Raw genomic sequence first — 21,072 nt, 5'->3', positions numbered from 1 at the left:
GTACGCTGTAGATCATCCGCAGCATAATAAAATAGCGATGATGAATAGTTTCCGAGCAAGTCCGCAGCGGCACGATGGTGAAGTGCATAAGAAAAATTACGGATATTCAAGGGAACCTAAGCGCACATGTTACAAAAACAGGTGTTTGTGCGTTTCAGCATGCTCGATACAATTTACAGGATGTGCATGATAATGAGCCACTACGTTATACACATAAAACTGGGCGCGAAATAGATTACCGTCATTTCAAGGCAAGTATAACTTCAAACAGTGCTACAGAATTGGAGGACGTAAGATAAAGAAATTTCAAACAAAGCGTCAAGTTGACTATGCACAGCAAACTGTGAAATCGGTCCTAAAATTTGTAGCTCAGATAAACAAACTTATTCCATCTTTCAGTAAGGAATTTGTTTTCAACTCCGACCAATCGGGATTTGAACAGGAAATGCATGCAAAAGGAGCCCTGGAAGTTAGAGGTACCAAGACAGTTGTATCAAGAACAAGTAATGTCAATGCCTTAATACATTCGCGTACAATTATGTTAATCTGGATGGCAATTTGGCTGGAGAGTTACCTATTTATTGTGCTGCGAGAAGTTGGATGTCCTCTGTCCCCTACGATTCTTTCCTGTGGGCGTCATCTTGCAAGGGCAGCAGGGAATATTTACGTCACAGCAAGCAAGAGTGGGGAGATTGGCGTAAGAGAACTACAGCTATGGTATGAGCACCGCTACTGGCCAATATCGGATCGTAATCACTTGTTTTTGTTTAGTTCCTGGCCTGCATAAAGAAATCATACTCCCCCTTAGAGCAAACTATCCCTCCAGAAAAGTGTATGACATTGCATTTCGTACTACCTGCAACAAACGGACAAATTTAGCCACTGGATATTTGTTTTTTTTCCGTGCTTATAAAACATGTTATCACAATATCTGCACCTACGCCTTAGAGGATAGTCAGTTTCACGATAAGAACCATGACACACTGATTTGCATTCGGTTACACAGCATCACATTCCATCAATTCTCATCAACTCGTTACATCAATGTGATTCTGCGCGTATTCTTTAAGAGTGGAGACCTAGCTGAACGCCCTACACAGTTTGTAACGCCCAAGGAGTTCACCTTCGATCTTGATGCTCCGAACCTTAATCATCCTTCGGTGCAAATTAATGATTTGCTGTGGACACTTCTTGACTGTCGACTATGTCCATTTTGTGAAGTGTAATACATACATCCCACAGAAGGTTGATCTCTGCACCTCCCGGACATATTTCCTGTTTCCCTCCTGATGTACGTGGTGAGTGATTAGCAGCCAGTTAACATTTTCCTATCAGAATTATCAAAGCAACACTTAAAAGTCAGCCTTACTAAAGACTGAACTTGCGACCTCGCTCTGAAGTGGTTCAATGTGAGTTGTGACTGTGAGATGTTAATATTTGTTTGTCCGTGACTGACCAAGGAGCATGGTGTAAGAAGAAGTTCTAAAAATGTGATTGGTGGCTAAATTCCTGCACTGTCTTTGGGAGATCTAAGTATGGATGTTTTGGCTTAGACACACACCTAACACCCCTCATATACTCGCAGATATATTTATCTACAGGAATAGCTTTATTGTTTATTGAAACCCTGAAAATAAGCTAGCGTAAGTATGAAATTTTAATCAAAATATCGCACAGGCATGAACATATTGGAGTATCATTCAGTCAAGGTGTAACACAATTTTCGTCACTGTATCTGCCATTCTCGAACTAATATAAAACACGTGTCTTAGATTTATAACAAAACAAAATGTGTATATTCCCTTTAAGAAACAATATCTGTAGTCAGAAGCTTATGAAAGTATCTGCTTTTTCGGCGTCAATTTAAACGGCTTGTGGGAAGTTTTGAATCATATCAAAATGAACTTATGGAGTGTCCCAGAAGAGTCGAGTAAGAAATTGGAGTTTTAAGAACGGTGCACTTGTCCAGTTTTGAAACTAGACATCTCGCCTGTTCGCACAAGATATGCAATTCAGCTCACTGCGTCCTTTTTCTTTTCAGGTGATCTCAACGCATTCGACGATATCGCCACAGGTCCCTTACAAATGGCGAAACAGTTTCTTGACTATGCTGAAAAAATGTGTCACGGGTTTCTGAGAGACGAACGTGTACAGAAGTTGCACAAGTCAGGTAAAAAATTTGACGTCATTATTTTGGAGAATCTCTTCGCAGAATGTCTACACGGATACGCTCATGGCCTGAAAGCACCTGTAATTCTGCTTTCAACTTTCGCGGGAACGGACTGGATGGCCGACACGGTGGGAAATCCGAACCCCTATTCTTACGTACCGAGTCCATTCCTCGCGCTGGGCACCCACATGAGTTTCCTCGAGAGACTTGAGAACACACTTGTTGGGATAGGAGGAAAAATCGCCCGACAGTTTCTGTATCTGCCAAGGTTGGATGCAATTTTACAGACGTATCTGAAGGATCCGTCATTGCCTTCGCTGTCGGAAATCGAAAGACAGACGTCGCTTTTCCTGGTTAATTATCACTTCGCCCACGGATGTCCTCGGCCACTTGTACCCAACATGGTGGAAGTTGGAGGGCTGCATGTCGGGCAACCAAAGAAGCTGCCCCAGGTAAGCCCTGATGACAGTAACTCGAATACTACAACTTATCGAATCTACACAGAGGTGACAAAAGTCATGGGACAGCTGTATGCACGTTGAAAGATGTCGGTAGTATCACATGCACAAGGTATAAAAGGCCAGTGCCCTGGCCGAGCTGTCATTTGTTACTCAAGTGGTCCATGCGAAGAGGTTTGCCATGTGATTATGGTCGCACGATGCGAATTAACAGACTTTGGACGCAGAACGGTAGTTGGAGCTAGGGGCACGGGACATTCCATTTCGGAAATCGTTAGGGAATTCTGTGTTCCGAGATCCAGACTGTGAAGAGCGTAACCAAATTTCAGGCATTACCCCTCATTGCTGACAGCCCAATGACCGACTGTCATCACTTAACGACCGAGAGCAGCAGCATTGGGGTAGAGTTGTCGGTGCTAACAGACAAGCAACATTGCGTGAAATAACCCCAGGAATCACTGTGGAACGAACGCACGAGGAACGTATCTGTTAGCACAGTGCGGCAAAGTTTGGCGTTAATGAGGCATGGCAGCAGACAACAGACGCGAGTGCCTTTGCTGACAGCACGACATCGCCTTCAGCGCCCCTTCTGGACTCGTCACCAGATCGGTTGGACCCTGGGTGACGGAAAACATGACCTGATCAGGCGAGTCCCATTTTCAGTTAGTAAGAGCTGATGGTAGCATTCGAGTGTGGTGCAGTCCCCGTGAGTCCATGGTCCCAAGTTGTCAACAAGGCACTGTGCAAGGTGGTTGTGGCTCCAAAATTGTGTGGGCTGTGTTTACATGGAATGGGCTGGGTCCTCTGGTCCAGCTGAACCGATCTTCTACTGGAAACGGTTACGTTCGGCTACTCGCAGCCATTCGTGGACTTCATGTTCCCAAACAAACATTAAATTTATACGAATGACAATGCGCCGTATCACCGGGAAAAAATTGTTCGTGATTTGTTTGAAGAACATTGAAGACAATTCGAGCGAATGACCTGGCCACTCATGGAACATTTATGCGAAATAATCGAGAGCTCAGTTCGTGCACGAAGTCCTGCACCGGCTATATTTTCGCAATTATGGACGACTATAGACTCAGCATGGCTCAGTGTTTCCGCAAGGTACTTCAGACGACTTGTGGAGTCCATGCCATGTGTGGTTGTTGCACTACGCCGGGAGAAAGGATATCCGACACGATTTTAGGAGGTTTCCCATGATTTTTGTCACCTCAGTTCATATGTTGTTCTTTGAACATGTATATTTGAGTAATTATATTCACTGCTTGGTTTCCTCTTACAGTAGTTTTTTAAAATGTGTTTTGCACAGTAATCCTTGTGGCTTAAATCATTCGTACTGAAATATTATCAAATCCATGCGTCTTTTTTTTGTACCTGCAGTATTTCTATAGAGACCCTCTGGCACTGTCTTTTGAATGTCTGTCTCATTATTAAATATCTGTCTGCATCTTTAACACCGGCGCAGATGGAAATAGGAGTTATTAAATACTAAACTCTAGAGAAAATATGCAATGGTTAACGTGACGAAAACCTATCCTTCCAGCTAAGTTTTTTTTTTTTTTTTTTTTTTTTTTTTTTTTTTTTTTTTTTTTTTTAAATTTGCCCCTTAGCGCGTATACGAAAATCATATGTGTGCGCACCGGTACCTTGTTCTCGTTTGTATCTGAGAAGAATGTAGTGCATTGATTCTTAAGCTACTTGTCATAACATGAATCAGTTAGCTAGACACCTTAAAACATTCACTATCAAATACTTGCACAAATGTCGTAAATTGTCTCTTGGAACGGTTAACGAGTATCATTTAAAGTAAACGACTCAGGAAGAAATTGTGAAGTATGTCCCGCTACCAGTGACAAGGCACAAGTGTCCAAGTTACTAGACGACGCAGCTGGTCGCCGTTTATGGGAGTACCGACATTCATTTAGAACAGTCAGACCCAGGTTTGGAGCACGAGCACCATCTGGGAAGAGACGAAAGTTCAATCTGGGCCTCTCCGGCGCAGCTCCTGTCCATTCAGTGTCCGCTAGGTGTAGCGGTCTTCGTTTCGGATTCAAACTGTTGCTTTATCTTACCCCCTCTCACATGCACGTGGCATAAAACGTAAACCAATCCCAACGGCAATTCACTTTATCAAACTCCATAATTTACTAATCTGTTACGACCTCACTTATTTAGTATGTACAGGGTGAAGCGAAATTCGCGCACTCGGGCTTCGCAGCGCAACTCTTCACATGCCAGCGATAAAAATATGTCTCTCTCAAAATTTCGTCCGGCGAGTACATCCGACAGAAAAAGGACATTAAAGAGCCGCAATCTGGCAACACTGTAACAATATATATTGTAACTACGTCTGTCAGCACGTAACAGTTGCGCTGTGCAGTTGGTACAGTGGGTAGAGTTTTGGGTTAGCATGCAGGAGATCGATGGTCAGATCCTGTGTAGGGCCATATGTTTCTTATACGCTAAATGTAGTCCAGGTGGTGCAGTATCTGGCATCTTAATCATCAACAGCGATTGCAGCGGATCTCCTAGAAAACATTTGCACTTGCATACTACAGTCGTAGAAATGGAAGGTTGTTCAGTTTTGAAAAAAGCCCTTTCCACATCGTGGGCGTGAATTTATTCGCAACACTTCATCTACTAGATGCGAAACCTGTTTCCTTTGGCCGGCCGAAGTGGCCGCGCGGTTCTGGCGCTGCAGTCTGGAACCGCGAGACCGCTACGGTCGCAGGTTCGAATCCTGCCTCGGGCATGGATGTGTGTGATGTCCTTAGGTTAGTTAGGTTTAATTAGTTCTAAGTTCTAGGGGACTAATGACCTCAGCAGTTGAGTCCCATAGTGCTCAGAGCCATTTTGTTTCCTTTGTACCCTCCTCCAATGGTCCCACACATTAGTACCAACTATTAGTCTTGCCTCGTTCAGGTTCATTTCATTTCGTTAGGGCCTTACGTTAGCAGTACGACTTCCAACATGTTTTGCGAATAATGTATGTGTTATCAGAATGGTCCCACTAATAATAATTTCAACATTGAGTCTGACAGCTGCATGCTGTTTATTACTTATCTTAATGCATTATTATTATTATTATTGTTGCTGTTGTTACTGTGGACGCAGCTTTGGCTCTGAGCACTATGGGACTTAACTGCTGTGGTCAACAGTCCCCTAGATCTTAGAACTATTAACTAACCTAAGGACATCACAAACATCCATGCCCGAGGCAGGATTCGAACCTGTGACCATAGCGGTCACGCGGTTCCAGACTGTAGCGCCTAGAACCGCGCGGCCATTCCGGCCGGCTGACGCAGCTTTGCTGTGAAGGGTCCAGAGCTGTATGATCCGGCGGGTTGCTCAATGCAGAGCATCTGAGGACAACGTATTCTGTTGTGAACCTCAATCTGGCAACACTGCGGCTATTAATATGGACATTATTATTGTCACTGGTTACTAATGTGCGGCATCTGAACGTTCGTATTACATGCAATATAAATGACAAGTAGAAGTTGTATTGTTGTACTCTGGTATCATCTCTAGCATCTAGAAACTGGTATTGTTCCTGTAGTTATTCTGTACTATGACAGCAACTGTCTATTTGTTTCAACTGTGTATTTCTTATTTGTCTAACCACATATTTGTTATGTTCAGCGTTACAAAATGTTGTAAATTTAAAATACATGTAACCTAAGAAATGGTGTATATTACAGTATCAAATGTCAGAATGAAATTAGCAAATAAAAAATGTGCCTCAATCAGGATCGAACCCTCGATCTCCTACATGATAACCCAAAACACTATTCACTGCACCACGTATACAGCACAACTGAAATGTGCTGACAGTGGTACTAACCGTACGTGTGGTTACAGTGTTGCCAGATTGCGACTCTTTAACGTCCTTTTTATGCCGGATGCACTAGGCGGACGAAATTTTGTAAAACATTTTTTTATCTCTGGCGTGTGAGGAGTCGCGCTGCGAAGAACGAGTGCGCGACTTTCGCTTCACCCTGGATATTGTTGCAAGTGTTTGGCAGCTTATCAGCACCTCGGACTACAAGTAGACTTAATGCAATTGAGGATGCAGTCTTGAGAATGCAGTCGAAATTACCACATTTGTTTAGACGGAATCTAAAAAATGGCAGCCTAAAATTTTACACGATTGCTGCAGTAGAATAATTCAAATAGTTGCAGTGAAACAACAAAACACAATAGCAAATTGTTTGTGATGTCTGACAAAACTTGGTGAATAAAGAGTACAGGACCTGTGCCATTATGAGCACAAACTCCGTTGATACCAGATTTCGGACGACAATGCCGTGGAACGTTGCTAGATTTCTGCCCCCTCCAAATCCGATGTGTCAGTGAACAGAGGAAAATTGGCCTGTGACTTCGTAGGCTTTCCCAGCGTGATAAGCCTTGAAAGTCTCATCCGGTTTGCTGCCGGATCCTGCAATCAACTTGATTCAACATTTCGGCGATCCAGCTGTTCACCGTCTTCAGGAGAACGCTACTACTGCTGCTGCTGCTGCTGAGTCCCGCTGAAATAGCAGGAAATTCAAAACAGCGCAATTATCTTAAGTAAAGAATCCAGGATGACGGAACTGTGCACACCCCTCTGACAATACAGCTCACTCTGCTAAGTGTACCGCTACGGTCGCAGGTTCGAATCCTACCTCGGGCATGACTGTTTGTGATGTCCCTTAGGTTAGTTAGGTTTAAGTAATTCTAAGTTCTAGGGGACTGATGACCTCAGAAGTTAAGTCCCATAGTGCTCAGAGCCATTTGAACCATTTTTTTTTTTTTTTTTTTTTTTTGCCAAGTGTGAACTGACAGGAAATTCAAATGCACATGGTTGCGAGGTCACTTGTCTCCCTGGGTTTTCCAAATTCAAGAAGACGGATCTGAAGATACGAGCATACCGCGCACAGTTGCCAGGTCACTCGTATAAAATTCAGTATAGCAAACTGAAAACCCCCTACGACGGTCACAATGTGAACAAGAGTTGTAGACTCCTCAGTGTCTCTCCCCCCCACCCCGCCCCCAACTCCCTCCACATACACACACACAGCTGTATACACGTCTGCTATCGTCATATAGCCGTAGACGACTGGCGGCAAATCCCACGTTTAGAATCCAAGGAACCAAATGTCGTAAGTTAAAAATTGCAGGAAATTCAAAATCCGTTATGGTGGAGCTGGCTCCTCGCTCCCCGCCGCCACTGCACCTTTCCACCTCCCCTGCCGACCACAGGCACCAATTCTCGAGTCTATAACCGAAGGGCCCACTCGTACAAGTTAAGAATTGCCGGAAGCTGTAAATCCACCACTAGCATGTTGTTCTTGGTGACAATGCAGTAACCTCCACCACTCTTCTGATATCACAGCCTATGTGTCCTACGTTAAAATAATGGGGAAATTTGAAAACGCATGAACCACACTAACTTTAGCCCAAATTAAAAAATAGTGGGAATTTCAAAACTGCTCTAAATTTAAAATATCCAGTGGCTCACACTTGCCTCCCTCATCATATTGTTATTTTTATTGTCCTGGCAGGTATTTCAAACATTCATCCATACTTCTCCTCTAGAGCACCTTGTCAAACAGAATTTTCAGGCACTATGTTTTTAATAATCAATGTGTGGGAGAAGTGGAAGCTACCAAACAATCCAAGCTTATTCATAGTCAGCCCTCAAAGGATGCATCTCTTCTTTCCTTTATCGTTATTTCTTTCCCCTGCCCATTAGGTACAGTACAGTAAAAAGACAAATCTTTAATTGCATAGGATAAAATATGAAAGATTGCTTCGGTGACTAATTAAAACATAGACATAGGTGAATGGAAAATGAGTGTGGCACATGAAAATATAAAAACAGGTCGACAATTGCATCAAGTAAAACGGAACGGCCGAAATGTGACTAATTAAAAGAGACACATAGATCACTGAAAAGATAAGTGGGCATAGACTGTCAGGGAGAAGGGTATACAAGGGAATGCAGCAATTAAAGGTAGTGTGTAGGAGGGGTTTGTGTAGGTGAATGTTTGGAGGAGGGTTGCGGAAGAGAGGACATGGATTCAGTTTTGAACCAAGATTTATAAAGCGTATGAAGAGGACTGGAGGAGAATGGAGCTCTGACAAGGAGATCTCCTAGATCTGGTAGGATCGGTATATATCAGAGCAGATTTCATGGTTGGGTAATGGAAGGCCATTAAAGTTTCATTGGGAGAGGATGAAGAGGGTGTCAAGGAGTAGTGTTTGGGACGGTGGTGGTAGTGGCGACAGGGAGTATCGTGATCAGCGAGCATGGGCGAAACGTGGGGGTGGGAAGTGTCGAATTTACAGGTAATGTAGGAATTTGGAGGCATTCGACTTGAAAGAATAGGCTGGTGAATTTTATAAATTGATAGATGATGCAGGTGGGGAAGTTAAGCAGATCTGAAAAGCTAGACATAGTGTGTGGCGTTCAAGGGTCTGTAGGTCATGATAAAACGAGGGAGGAGCGGAAATCCATGCCACATTTCCACAGCAGAGGATGGTCAGATTAGGACTTTGTATGTGTGGAGGATTTTGGAAGGGTGCAATCCCAACTTCAGTCAGTTAGTAGTTTTAGTAATGTTAGTCTATTGTGGGCTTTGTGTTGAATGGTTAGTAGATGGGCCTTCCATGCTAGCTGGCGGTCAAGATTTAATCCAAGGTATTATAGTGTGTTAGTTAACTCAAAAGGACAGCACTCTTGGGAATGGAAGCTGGGGGTGGTTCAGCCTATGTTTGTTGCCTGCATTTTGGTAGACTTGATTTCAAGGAGTGATTTGTTGCACCAGGCAGTGAACTGATTGAGACGGAGCTGGAGGTATCGTTGGGATTTCTGGAGGGTAGGGTAAAGGGCAAGGAAGGGAGTGCCATTGGCATGCTGGACGAGAAGGAGGAGAGGGCTTTGGCATATTGGCATTATAGATGACATACAGTAGAGTTGAGACGACAGAACCTAGAGACACATCTGCAGTGTGAGGGAAGATACAGGAGTTAGTGTTGCTGATGGTGACGTAACATGGTTGGTTAGAGAGAAAGGAGGTGATGAGGCGGACATAATTTATGGAAAGTCACCTTAAAGAGGACTCCAGGATGCCATACATGGTCATAAGCTTTCTTAAAATCCAGGGAGACAAAAACGGCAGATTTGCGGTTGTTGTTTTGGTGGAACAGGAGATGAATAAGGTACAGGAGTTGGTCTTCAGAGGTAAAGTTGGGACAGAAAACACACTGATGCACAAAAATGGATAGGTGTTGTAACTGTTTATGGATATGTCGGGATAGAATGGACTCAAAGACCTTGCTGAACATGGGAGTGTGGTTGATGGGATGGTAGAAGGAGGTGTTAGAGGCCTGTTTACGTATTAGGTTTGAAGAAGAGGAAGATTCAAGAGGTTTTCCATCTCTCAGGATAAATACCCATGTGTAGGATTACATTTTAAAGGGTGACAAGGATTTCCAGGAAGGAGTGGGTCATTCCTTCAGGTGTCTGTAGTGATGCAGTCATGACTAGGAGATGTGTTGTGTTTGTGATAGAGTATTTGTTGAATATCTTGGGTTGTTACTGAAGTATTGAATTCTGTCTGTGGGACATTGTCGAGGTACTGGAAGCTTGGAGTGAGGGGTGGGAGAGAAGTGTTGGTATTCTCATGGACTGTCGAGAATAAGGAGTAATAGGAATGGGGGTCATCTGGGGTGGTGAAGGTTTCAGAGAAGTAGGACTCAAAGTGGTTGGCTTTGCTTTAGTTTAGAGAGAGAGGGTGGTTATAGAGTGGAAGTGGGTAGGTGGGAGCACTATTGTTGTCAGTAAGGTCGTGAAATACCTTCCAGTACGTGCAAGAGGTTATGGCCAGTGTGGCATTGAGGTATGTGCATGTTTGGCACCAGATGCAGCGTTTCTTTGCATTCAGCAGAAGTCGGATGTGTCGTTGTAGTTGTCGGTGGCATGTAAGTGTGTCTTGGTCATGGATTTGAAGGAAAGATTTCTAATGGCGATGGGATTCACAGAGGAGCAGAAGAGTATGTGGAGGAAGCATTAGACAGGGTGGATAGATGAGTTTCGTCAGATTGTGATGAACTATAGCGTTTGACATGGTCTATTGTACGTAGGTGGCAGCACAGTGGATGTCATGGGGGTGCTGCAAGGACAAGGGATGACTTACGAGTTCGGTAGCAATGAATTATCTTTAGGCATCTCAGTTGGTACAGGTGTAGTTCTGGATGTGTTTGCGAGAGGTAGGGGGAGTGGGTGCAGAGGTAGGGTGTGTGGTTTAGGGGATGGTGAGTAGGACATGGAGGTGGTCACCCCCAGTAGGGTCAGGGATCGCTGCAGTAATGTGCCCAAGGAGGTTAGGAGGGGTGAGGATAACATAAGGAGTGGAAATGTTTTCAGGGCAAGTATGCAGTGGGAGAGGGGCTATATCACCACAGAGGGAGTCAGTAAACCGATTAAATTGGCAGATTTCAGCATGAGACTGGCTACGAATGGCAAGGTCAGTGCCAATAATATGTATTGAAAAGGTATGGTCTTTGTGGTGAGGAAGGTGAATGGAATGGGATGATGTGGTCCGATATAGATAGTGGCACAGGTAACAATTATGGTTTTGAGGAAGAGAGTGAGAATAAAGTGTTTGGGAGAAGTGTTATAGAGGGGTTGTGATTGAACAGACATGTTCTTTTGGTGGCCAATAGCAACTCTACCTCGGACCATGGGGACCAGATTATCTGTTCAGAGGAGGATGTGTGGTAAGATGCAGATAGTATGATGAGGTTGAGGGAAGGTTTCATTTAGGATGAGTGCACCAATGTGTTGATGGGAGAGAGTGTAAATGAAGAGGTGTTCGTTGGCTGACAAGGAGGGGATATTCTGGAATAGGATATTACACTGCTGTCACGCCATGATTCAGGGAGAGAAGGGATGATGGGGAAGGGTGGCTTGGATGGGTGAAAAGAATGTGGACCTGGCTGTGGGAATAGGTGGCTTGTGTGTTGAGGTAGAAGAGACAGTGGGCAGCAAGGAAAATTTGGTGTAGGGTGCATGGCCTCTGGAAAGTCTGAATGTTTTGAAGAACTGTGATCATAAAGCAGATGATGTCTTCAGCTGTGGGAAATGGGTGGAGCGAGTTGTTCAGGTGAAGGAGGTTGTCAATAAGTTTGATGGGAACCAGAATGCATCAAAACATGTTAACTTATATACACATCTAAGGATGAGAATGAAGCACATTTCTACAAAGTGACAAATCACTTAAAGACCATCGCAGTCGGTATCAGTACAGATGAGAAAATGAACGTTTTCTACAGGAAAAGTGACTGATAGCTTCTTTGTATGAGGTATTTTGTGACAAAAAAATATCTGCCAGCAGTGCCAGACACAAGACCCAAGTACCTCCTGTCGGATGAGAAGGTGAACACAGTAGCTGGGAGTGGGCCAATGGGAACTCTAGAGCTCACTGACTTCAAATGGCTCTGAGCACTATGGGACTTAACTTCTGAGGTCATCAGTCCCCTAGGACTTAGAACTACTTACACCTAACTAACCTAAGGATTCGAACCTGCGACCGTAGCGGTCACGCAGTTCCAGACTGAAGCGCGTACAACCGCTCGGCCACTCCGGCCCACACTGCCTTCTTAGCTACGGTATGCATCACGTGGCACTCTCCAGACAGCTGTGGGAACTCGAGATGCCGCCACCAGAGGCTGTCCCCAGCTGGTCGGCGCAGCTAGGAGCGCCACACATCCTGTCCTAGGACACACACAGCAAGCTGGCGACAGCACTCGAGATCTCTTGGTGTGCAGTTTTGGTACTACATACATGAATGTATGCCGCCATAAGATGCCCTCACATGCTACTTGTCTTTTTTGTTATGTAAGAGTATATAGTGGCAAAGACTATCCTCTTCGATTTTGTCCTCACATATATATTCTTCCTCTTCGATGACGACTGTTACGAACAAGCAGATTGAGTCATCATGGGGTGTACTCCCCCATGACCAGTAGTGGCTAAGCTGTTCATGGAGGATTTCTAAGAGAAAGCTGTGGCAACAGTCGCACTGAAGCCCACATGTTTTTCAGGCATGTTGATGAGACTTATGTGGTATAGCTACGCGGGAATGAAGGGCTTCAATAGTTTTTTCAAAATCTTAACTCTCTGCAACCCAGCACGAAATTCAGTATGGAGGTGGAACAGAATGGCGAACTCCCATTTTTTTGAAATTCTAGTCAAGCATGAAGTGGATGGCGCTATGGGACACAGTGTGTGTGGAAAAACGACCCACACTGATCTGTATGTCCACGCCCCCAAGCAGGCATCATCCTTCACAGCATGAGGGTATGCTATGTACAGTGATCTGCAGGGCCTGTGCAGCATTGGACCCACAGAGGGAGCTCAACCACCTTAAAGATTTAGCCGGCCGGAGTGGCCGAGCGGTTCTAGGCGCTACAGTCTGGAGCCGCGCGACCGCTACTGTCGCAGGTTCGAATCCTGTCTTGGGCATGGATGTGTGTGACGTCCTTAGGTTAGTTAGGTTTAAGTAGTTCTAAGTTCTATGGGACTGATGACCTCAGAAGTTAAGTCCCATAGAGCTCAGAGCCATTTGAACCATTTTTTTTTCTTGAAGATTTTTTCAAGAAGAATGTATGTGGTGATAGGCAAATCTGAAGAACTTTCAGGCAGAAGTTATGGGTTCAGCAAATAGAATACTGCAAGGAGGATAAAAAAAATGGCATTCTGTCGCACGCTGACAAACTATCGATCAAAATTGGCAGGATCCGAAATCATTAAGTGGGCTTTCCCTCCACCTCAGAAAATCAGTGCACTATTAGGAAGGATTAAAGATGATTTGCAGCTCCATAAATTGGGTGTGTAGTATATTCAGTGTAAATGCGGTAAGGCATACATCGGCGAGACTACAGGCAGTCAAGAGAAGGTGCAAGAAGCACAGGAGACACTCCAAAGTTAAGCAACTAACAAAATGTATGAGTGCAGAACATTGCATGGCTACACAGGACTCAATGAGATGCACTGAAGGACAAGAAATCGTATCACCAAAAACTAATTAATGTAGACTAATGGAATTTCGGGAATCCATTTGTCTAGGCAACATATCGAAGTGATTAACATTCTAAAGTCACTGGTTAATGTATGCGCGAGATAAACCATCGCAAATATGAAATGCGGGTTCATAAGTAACCGGTGTAACCACCAGAATGTTGACTGCAGGCTTTGCGTTGTACAGGTGCTGGATGTCAGCTTGTGGGATAGAGTTCCATGCCTGTTGCACCTGATTGGTCAATTCAGCGACAGTTGATGCTGTTTGTGGATGATACTAGAGTTGTCGTTAGACGGTGTCGCATGTGCGCTCAATTGGAGACAGATCTGGTGATCGAGCATGTCGACACTGTGTACGGGTTGTTGGGTTACAACAGCGGTATATGGATGATTTTTATCCTGTTGGAATGTACCCTCCCCCCCCCCCCCCCCCGCCCACACACACACACAGGAATGCAATTCATGAACTGCAGCACAATGTGTCAAATCATCAGAACGATGTACAATTTTGCAGAGTGCACAGGATAACCATGAAAGTGCTCCTGCTGTCATACTCGAGGAGTAGGTCTCGTGTGTCTAGCACACAGACAGGTTGGGTGCAGGTCCTCAGCTGGCTTCCTTCTAACCAGCACACAGCCATCGCCGGCACCAAGGCAGAGCCAGCTGTCATCAGAAGACACATGAGACGTCTTCACTGCCCTCCAGTGAGCTCTTGCTTCACACCACTGAGGTCGCTAATGGTGGTGGTTTGGGGTCAGTGAAATGCCCGCATGCTACAAGGCATCTGGGTCGGAGTTGTCCTTGTAGCAATCTATTTGTAACTCTCTGTTGTTACTGTGATGCCAACTGCTGCTGAAATTTCTGCTGATAATGCAATACAATGCGAAAGAGCCATACACTGAACACGGCGATCTTTCGTATTGGAGCCTCGTCTTCTTGAAACCGTATATTCTTGCGACCACGGCTCCCAGCAGTCATGTACAGTGGCTACATTCCTGCCAAACCTTTCTGCAATATCGCTGAAGGAACAAATGGTTCAAATGGCTCTGAGCATTATGGGACTTAACTACTGAGGTCATCAGTCCCCTAGAACTTAGAACTACTTAAACCTAACTAACCTAAGGGCATCACACACATCCATGCCCGAGGCAGGATTCGAACCTGCGACCGTAGCGGTCGCGCGGTTCCAGACTGAAGCGCCTAGAACCGCCCGGCCACCCCGGCCGGCGCTCAAGGAACATCCAGCTTCTTGTAGCCCTATTACATGACCTTGTTCAAACTCAATGAGGTGTTGGTAATGGCACCTTTGCCACCTTAAAGGAATTCTTGATTAAGATCAGTTGAGCAGGTGAAATCTCGACTGTTAGTAGTGCTCATCACCGTTACAGCCCGCATTTAAAGCAAACCTGATTTGGATCCCCATAGTGCGCTACCAGCGCCACTCTCATGCGGCTGGTCCGAAACACGGCTGACACCTTTCGTTTATGCTGCACATCTCCTTCCTGGTGTTGCGGTTTTTCTCCATGAGTGTACGAAGAAACGAAAGTGGCTGAGCTTTCTGACGACCTTGTAAGCCTTCCGACCATGTCTTCCTGTCCTACTCCTACTTCACCCACTGTAAATGTTTAACGTGACATGATTTTAAATGTAGGGCTACTTGAGTCTTACCCGTGGCATTTGGGGTGGGGAGGGGGGTTGGAATTTTTTAAACAAAGAAGCCGTGACTGTGAGTGACAATACCAGAGAGTTGGAGGAAATTGTTTAGATACCTTTTTAAACCGGGCTACAACCATTTAGAACTGAGCTCTTGTATTTGGCAAGGGCTTTTTGATATCAAGGGTAAAACCAATTTAGCATTCTGGATTTTTGTAGGTGGCCATATTTCATTTAATACTTAGCACAAGGGATATGGCAATCATGCACCATGTGCTCGTACACTCAGGTTCGCCATCTTGAATTCTGTACTTGGCACAAGTGACCTGACAAGCATATAGTCTGTACTCATATGTCCAGGTACACTGTCTTGGATTTTCCTCTGATTCAACAATTGCTCTTCTTGGATTTTTTAATTTCCCGTCAATGCACCCTTAGCATAAGTGACCTGTGCTCTTAGAGGGCTGTGCTTAGTCCGCCATCTTGGACTGTTTACTTAGGACAATTTATTGGACCACTCCGAATTTTCATTATTTTCAACATTGCCTATATCCAGTGTCGTCAGAGAGGGAAGGGTGGGAAATGTGGCAACGTTGTACGACTAAATCATCGACGGCATCGGCAGAAATCTCACAAGAATACAGCATGTTCTTGGAACGGCACAGTGATTCTACTACGTAGAACGTACTATGTACAAGAATTCGAAGTACGTAATGTATGTTCTAACTTTCCTGAAATAAACCGAATGATGTCTGAGACATTGTTAGTGCCAACGAATACCAAGGAAAGTGTTTTGATTGAGATCTGTCATCTTATAGGGCGAAAGCATCGCCTACTGCACTGGCATTACGACGTACAGGAACACCAAGCGCGGCATTTCTACAGACCGAAAACAGCTCGATCGCCTCTTGAAATGATCAACAGATCTACCTGTGCGTTTAAGATCTGCTCTACACTGGACGTCTTATTATTTGATTCTAATCTGCTGTATGACGATTCCTCGTACCAAAGAAACATGGAAACCATATAACATACAGGGTAGACAGTGACTCTACCTGCTTCCGAAGTTGCTGCGTTCAAATGTGTTAGTCGACGGAAAACTGGAAACTTCTGGCGCTAAACTAGTGGCAACTGACGCACGGACAAGTGTTCACAAAAACGTTACCACACTACATTTGCATCTACGCAGAAGCTCCACAAACCACCGTAAGGTGTGTGGCGGAGGGTACCCTGTACCATTACTTGTCATTTCCCCTCCTGTTCGACCCGCAAATAGAGCGAGGGAAAAGCGACTGTCTATATGCCTCCATATCAGCCCTAATTTCTCATGTCTTATAATCGTGGTCCTTATGTGCAATGTATGTTGGCGGCAGTAGAATCGTTCGGCAGTCAGCTTCAAATGCCGGCTCTCTAAATTTTCTCAATACTGTTCGTACACGGTATTACATACTTTCATACAACCTGAAATTGCTTACAACTTTGTAATGCTGAAGTCAAAGCAAGTTTTCGAGTCGTGCTGAAAAGAGGCAGACAAAAGACAGTGAAAAAGGTCATGTTAATAGTAGGTGCTAACAGCCACTGTAAACGCATCAGTCACATTTGTTGGGTGGAAACCTAATGACTGATTCTCTGGAAGGCAGTGAACATTACTGTGGTGAGAACGCAACTAAGCGACAATCTGGTAACTGTTTAGATGGTTCAAATGGCTCTAAGCGCTATGGAACTTAACATCTGAGGTCATAGGTCCACTACACTTAGAACTACTTAAACCTAACTAACCTAAGGACATCACACACAGCCATGCCCGAGGCAGGATTCGAACCTGCGACCGTAGCAGCAGCGTGGTTCCGGACTGAAGCGCCTACAACCACTCGGCCACAGCGGCCGGCTCCTGTTTAGATCCAAATACTGAAAGTTACCTGCTTTGTAGCTTTGCTAGTGTGGGGTGGAATAATTGAATTTAATGATGTTTCTGATAGCATTTCTTCTGATAGTATTCGTATATATGCTCTATATGGAGAAAGTGTGAACCAGGAATCAGCAATGTTTAGCTGCCGCTTGCCGGCTACTGTGGCCGAGCGGTTCTAGGCGCTTCAGTCCGGAACCGTGCTGCTGCTACAGTCGCAGGTTCGAATCCTGCCTCGGGCATGGATGTGTGTAATGTCCTTGGGTTAGTTAGGTTTAAGTAGTTCTAAGCTCTATGGGACTGATGACCTCAGATGTTAAGTCCCATAGTGCTCAGAGCCATTTGAACCATTGTTAGCTGCCGCTTCCACATGACTTCAGCACGCACGTGATGTATGTCTTTCGGTTGCTCGTCTAGTCATCAAGCTTGCCCCTGCCTGGTGCCGTGCTTGCAGGATCTTTTTCCGGCCGCAGCGATGTCGGAGATTCGATGTTTTACCGGATTCCTGATATTCACGGTACACTCGTGAAATGGTGGTAGTGGAAAATCGCCACTTCACCGCTATCTCGGAGATGTTATGTGCCATCGCTCGTGCTCCGACTGCAACACCGCGTTCAGACACACTTACATCTCGATAAGCTGTCATTGTAGCAGCAGTAACCGATGTAACAACTGCGCCTGACACTTGTCTTATACAGTAAGGCGTTGACGTTCGCAGCGCCGTATTGTGTCTGTTTACATATCTCTGTTTTTGAATACCCATGCCCATACCAGTTTCTTTGGCGTTTCCTTGTATTACACCCAGAATAACAAAGTAACTGCCATTTTGTGGTTTACAGTTGAGTCACAACAGCAGCAAACAATCATAAAATGAGTCACGGGCAGTCTTCCACTACCTCAGGTGCCGGCTGCACCAGGCAATAAGAGTAGAGGACGCTTGCCACCGCCCTGATGATTGTTCTCACCCTTTTTCGTTGCTGGCTTTGTTCTCCTGTGCCGCAGAAGGACCTAAACTACTTGAAAATGTGTGCAGCAAAGTAAAAGGATTATTGCTGATCGTGCTAGGCAAACCCGGTACTTGAAGATACCGAGCGGCGTGCCAGTGTATCCAGGACGGAAACACCCAGGTATTGCTGCCGTAACCATATACAGGGTGAAAAGTATTTGAAAAGTATTTAAACCGACAAACTCTGGGAGGTTATAGGCGACATCAAAACAAATACTTTTCCCTAATGTCATTTTTTTCTATGAGGAGTATTTAAACCGAGTAAGATTTCTCTGGCGGCAAATTAATTAAACCAACAAATACTTTTCCATTTTTTACGACCAAGAGACAACACATTAACACAACCCAATTTCAATTACAGTAGATTTTCAAAAATGCTTCCATTTACACGTAAACAAAGGTTACACAGTCGGATCATGTTCTGTCTGATACGGGCAAAAACCCCAGGAATATCCTGAATTGTTCCTGCTGCTGCTACTATCCTGGCAACCAGATGCTCTTCTGATGCAACAGGAGTTGCGTAAACAAGGTTGCGCATCTCTCCCCACACAAAAAAGTCCAGTGGGGACATATTTCGGGATCGAGCAGGCAATGGTACAGGACCACCTCTGCCAATCCACGTTTCTGGTAACCGTCGGTCCAGGAATCGACGCACACGACGACTGAAATGTGCCGGCGCCCCGTCATATTGGAACCACATGTGTTGTCTTGTAGGGAGCGGGAAGTTTTCCAGCAATTCTGGCAATGCTCTGGCGAGAAAATTTTAATAGTGCCTGCCTTTTAATGACCTAGGCAGCAGATACGGCCCAATTAAACAGTCCCCGACAACACCGACCCACACATTAACGAACAACCGCACTTGATGAGCGCTAGTAACTGTGGCATGTGCGTTGTCCCCACTCCAAACATGCGAACTGTGCGTGTTGAAGACTTCATCACGCCCGAACGTTGATTCATCGGTAAACAACACAGAGGGTGGAAATGTAGGTTGCATTTCACACTGTTCCAGGTACCACTACGAAAACTGTGCTCTGGGTGGATAATCAAGTGGTTCCATGTTGTGGACACGCTGTAAGTGAAATGGACGTTACAATTGCTCTCGAAGGACTTTTCTTACATTCGTCTGATTTGTCCCCATGTTACGTGCAGTTGCACGAGTGCTGATTGAAGGACCCCGCTCCACATGCTGCGAGACAACTTCCTCAAATTGCAGCGTTCTTACCGTGCGACGGCGTCCATGTCCAGGTAATCTGCTAAATGACCCGGTCTCAGCAGGCGTTGGTACACAGCAGCAAAGGTCGTATGATGCGGGATACGGCGATTAGGATATTGTTGTTGTTAAACCCGCTGTACAGCTCGTCCGTTGTGGTGCGCTACGTAGTACGCACCAACCATACCAGTGTACTCACTCCAGGTGTATCGCTCCGGTGGTAAACAGAGACAATGCACTACTACACTGGTGGACAGCAGTTGCCTACAATTGAAGAGCGTAATACGCCCTCTAACAACTGAAGAGCGTAATACGGCCTCCACCGGTTTAAATACTCCCCATAGGAAAAAATGACATTTGGGAAAAATATTTGTTTTGATGTCCCCAACAACGTCCCAGAGTTTGTCGGTTTAAATACTTTTCACCCTGTAGAGTGCATAGATGGAACTGAACATACGAAATGACCGGTTCATGTGCTCGACTGTTGACCGAGTATAGGTCTGCATGGGTTTAGAAATAACTGTTGGAACGTGAGTTACCTTCAGTGTGTGTTGTCTCCGTTCACACTCGCCCTTTCCGTTAGCTACGGAACTAAGTGCATTACGACTGGCCCTTTAGACGCTTTTATCGCATTAAAAGTGGTACCACAAGCAAAATTGGAATTCGTGACAAGCGACCAATAAATAAACATGTAGTCAAAATATCCACGGGTGTGCTGCCGGTCTATAGTGTCCTACGGACACAATATTTCGGCGATCATACATGTCGCCATCATCAGGTGAACTGACGGACTGAGCTCCTGTGAACGTGCCGGCACGGAGATCCGTACGCTATGGCTGCTCAGAGGGAACTGGGTTCGGTCGCGGCGGCGGCCGATTTAAATACCCTCCGCCCGCGGCGCGCTCCCTCCGCCGTCCGCGCCCCGCGCCACGGTCGCGCGGTGGAACAGATTGCGACGGCGTCTGAGATGACGTCGGAGTGATGGCTCTGTCCGCCGTGGTCGTCACAACTATACGTTTGCTCGATTTACTCTTGATTAACCCGATCGCTGGTTCCCAAGCCTTGCTAAGATTATAGCCACAGTCACGGTTTATGAGGTCGTCATTGGTGCATTTATTCCATACACAGGCGCACTCTCGGGGAAAATCGCTCGCATTCTGAAGAAACACCGGGTCGGAACTGTGTTTTGTCCTCCAAATAAAACTCGTGCACTGGTGGGGAGCGCCAAAGATGACCTCGGTTTGAGGAAGGCCGGCGTGTACCAGATTCCGTGTCAATGTGGCAAGTCGTATATTGGTCAGACGATGCGTACCGTCGAGGATCGATGCCGTGAACACCAGAGGCACACTCGACTGATGTATCCGAGCAAGTCGGCGGTCGCTGAACATTGTTTGTCGGAAAATCACGCCATGGAATATGACCGCACGAGGATTCTGGTACAGACGTCGAGATACTGGGACAGCGTTGTTAGAGAGGCCATCGAAATTCGCACCAATGACGACCTCATAAACCGTGACTGTGGCTATAATCTTAGCAAGGCTTGGGAACCAGCGATCGGGTTAATCAAGAGTAAATCGAGCAAACGTATAGTTGTGACG

At 45.4% G+C, this 21,072-nt stretch overlaps 1 protein-coding gene across 1 annotated transcript in view; it reads left to right on the top strand.

Annotated features, from left to right (window-relative positions):
• LOC124711695 (UDP-glycosyltransferase UGT5-like) overlaps positions 1–21,072 on the top strand; it is a 114,192-nt gene that overhangs the window by 60,028 nt on the left and 33,092 nt on the right. Inside the window, exon 3 of the mRNA XM_047241895.1 lies at positions 2,042–2,622. Within this exon, the coding sequence (XP_047097851.1) occupies positions 2,042–2,622 (581 nt within the window). The remainder of the gene's footprint in view (positions 1–2,041; positions 2,623–21,072) is intronic.

The sequence above is a fragment of the Schistocerca piceifrons genome, chromosome 8 (assembly GCF_021461385.2).
Source record: "Schistocerca piceifrons isolate TAMUIC-IGC-003096 chromosome 8, iqSchPice1.1, whole genome shotgun sequence".
Lineage (NCBI taxonomy): Eukaryota > Metazoa > Arthropoda > Insecta > Orthoptera > Acrididae > Schistocerca > Schistocerca piceifrons.
Note: the sequence above shows the minus strand (reverse complement) of the source record. Positions and strands in the feature narration are given on the sequence as shown.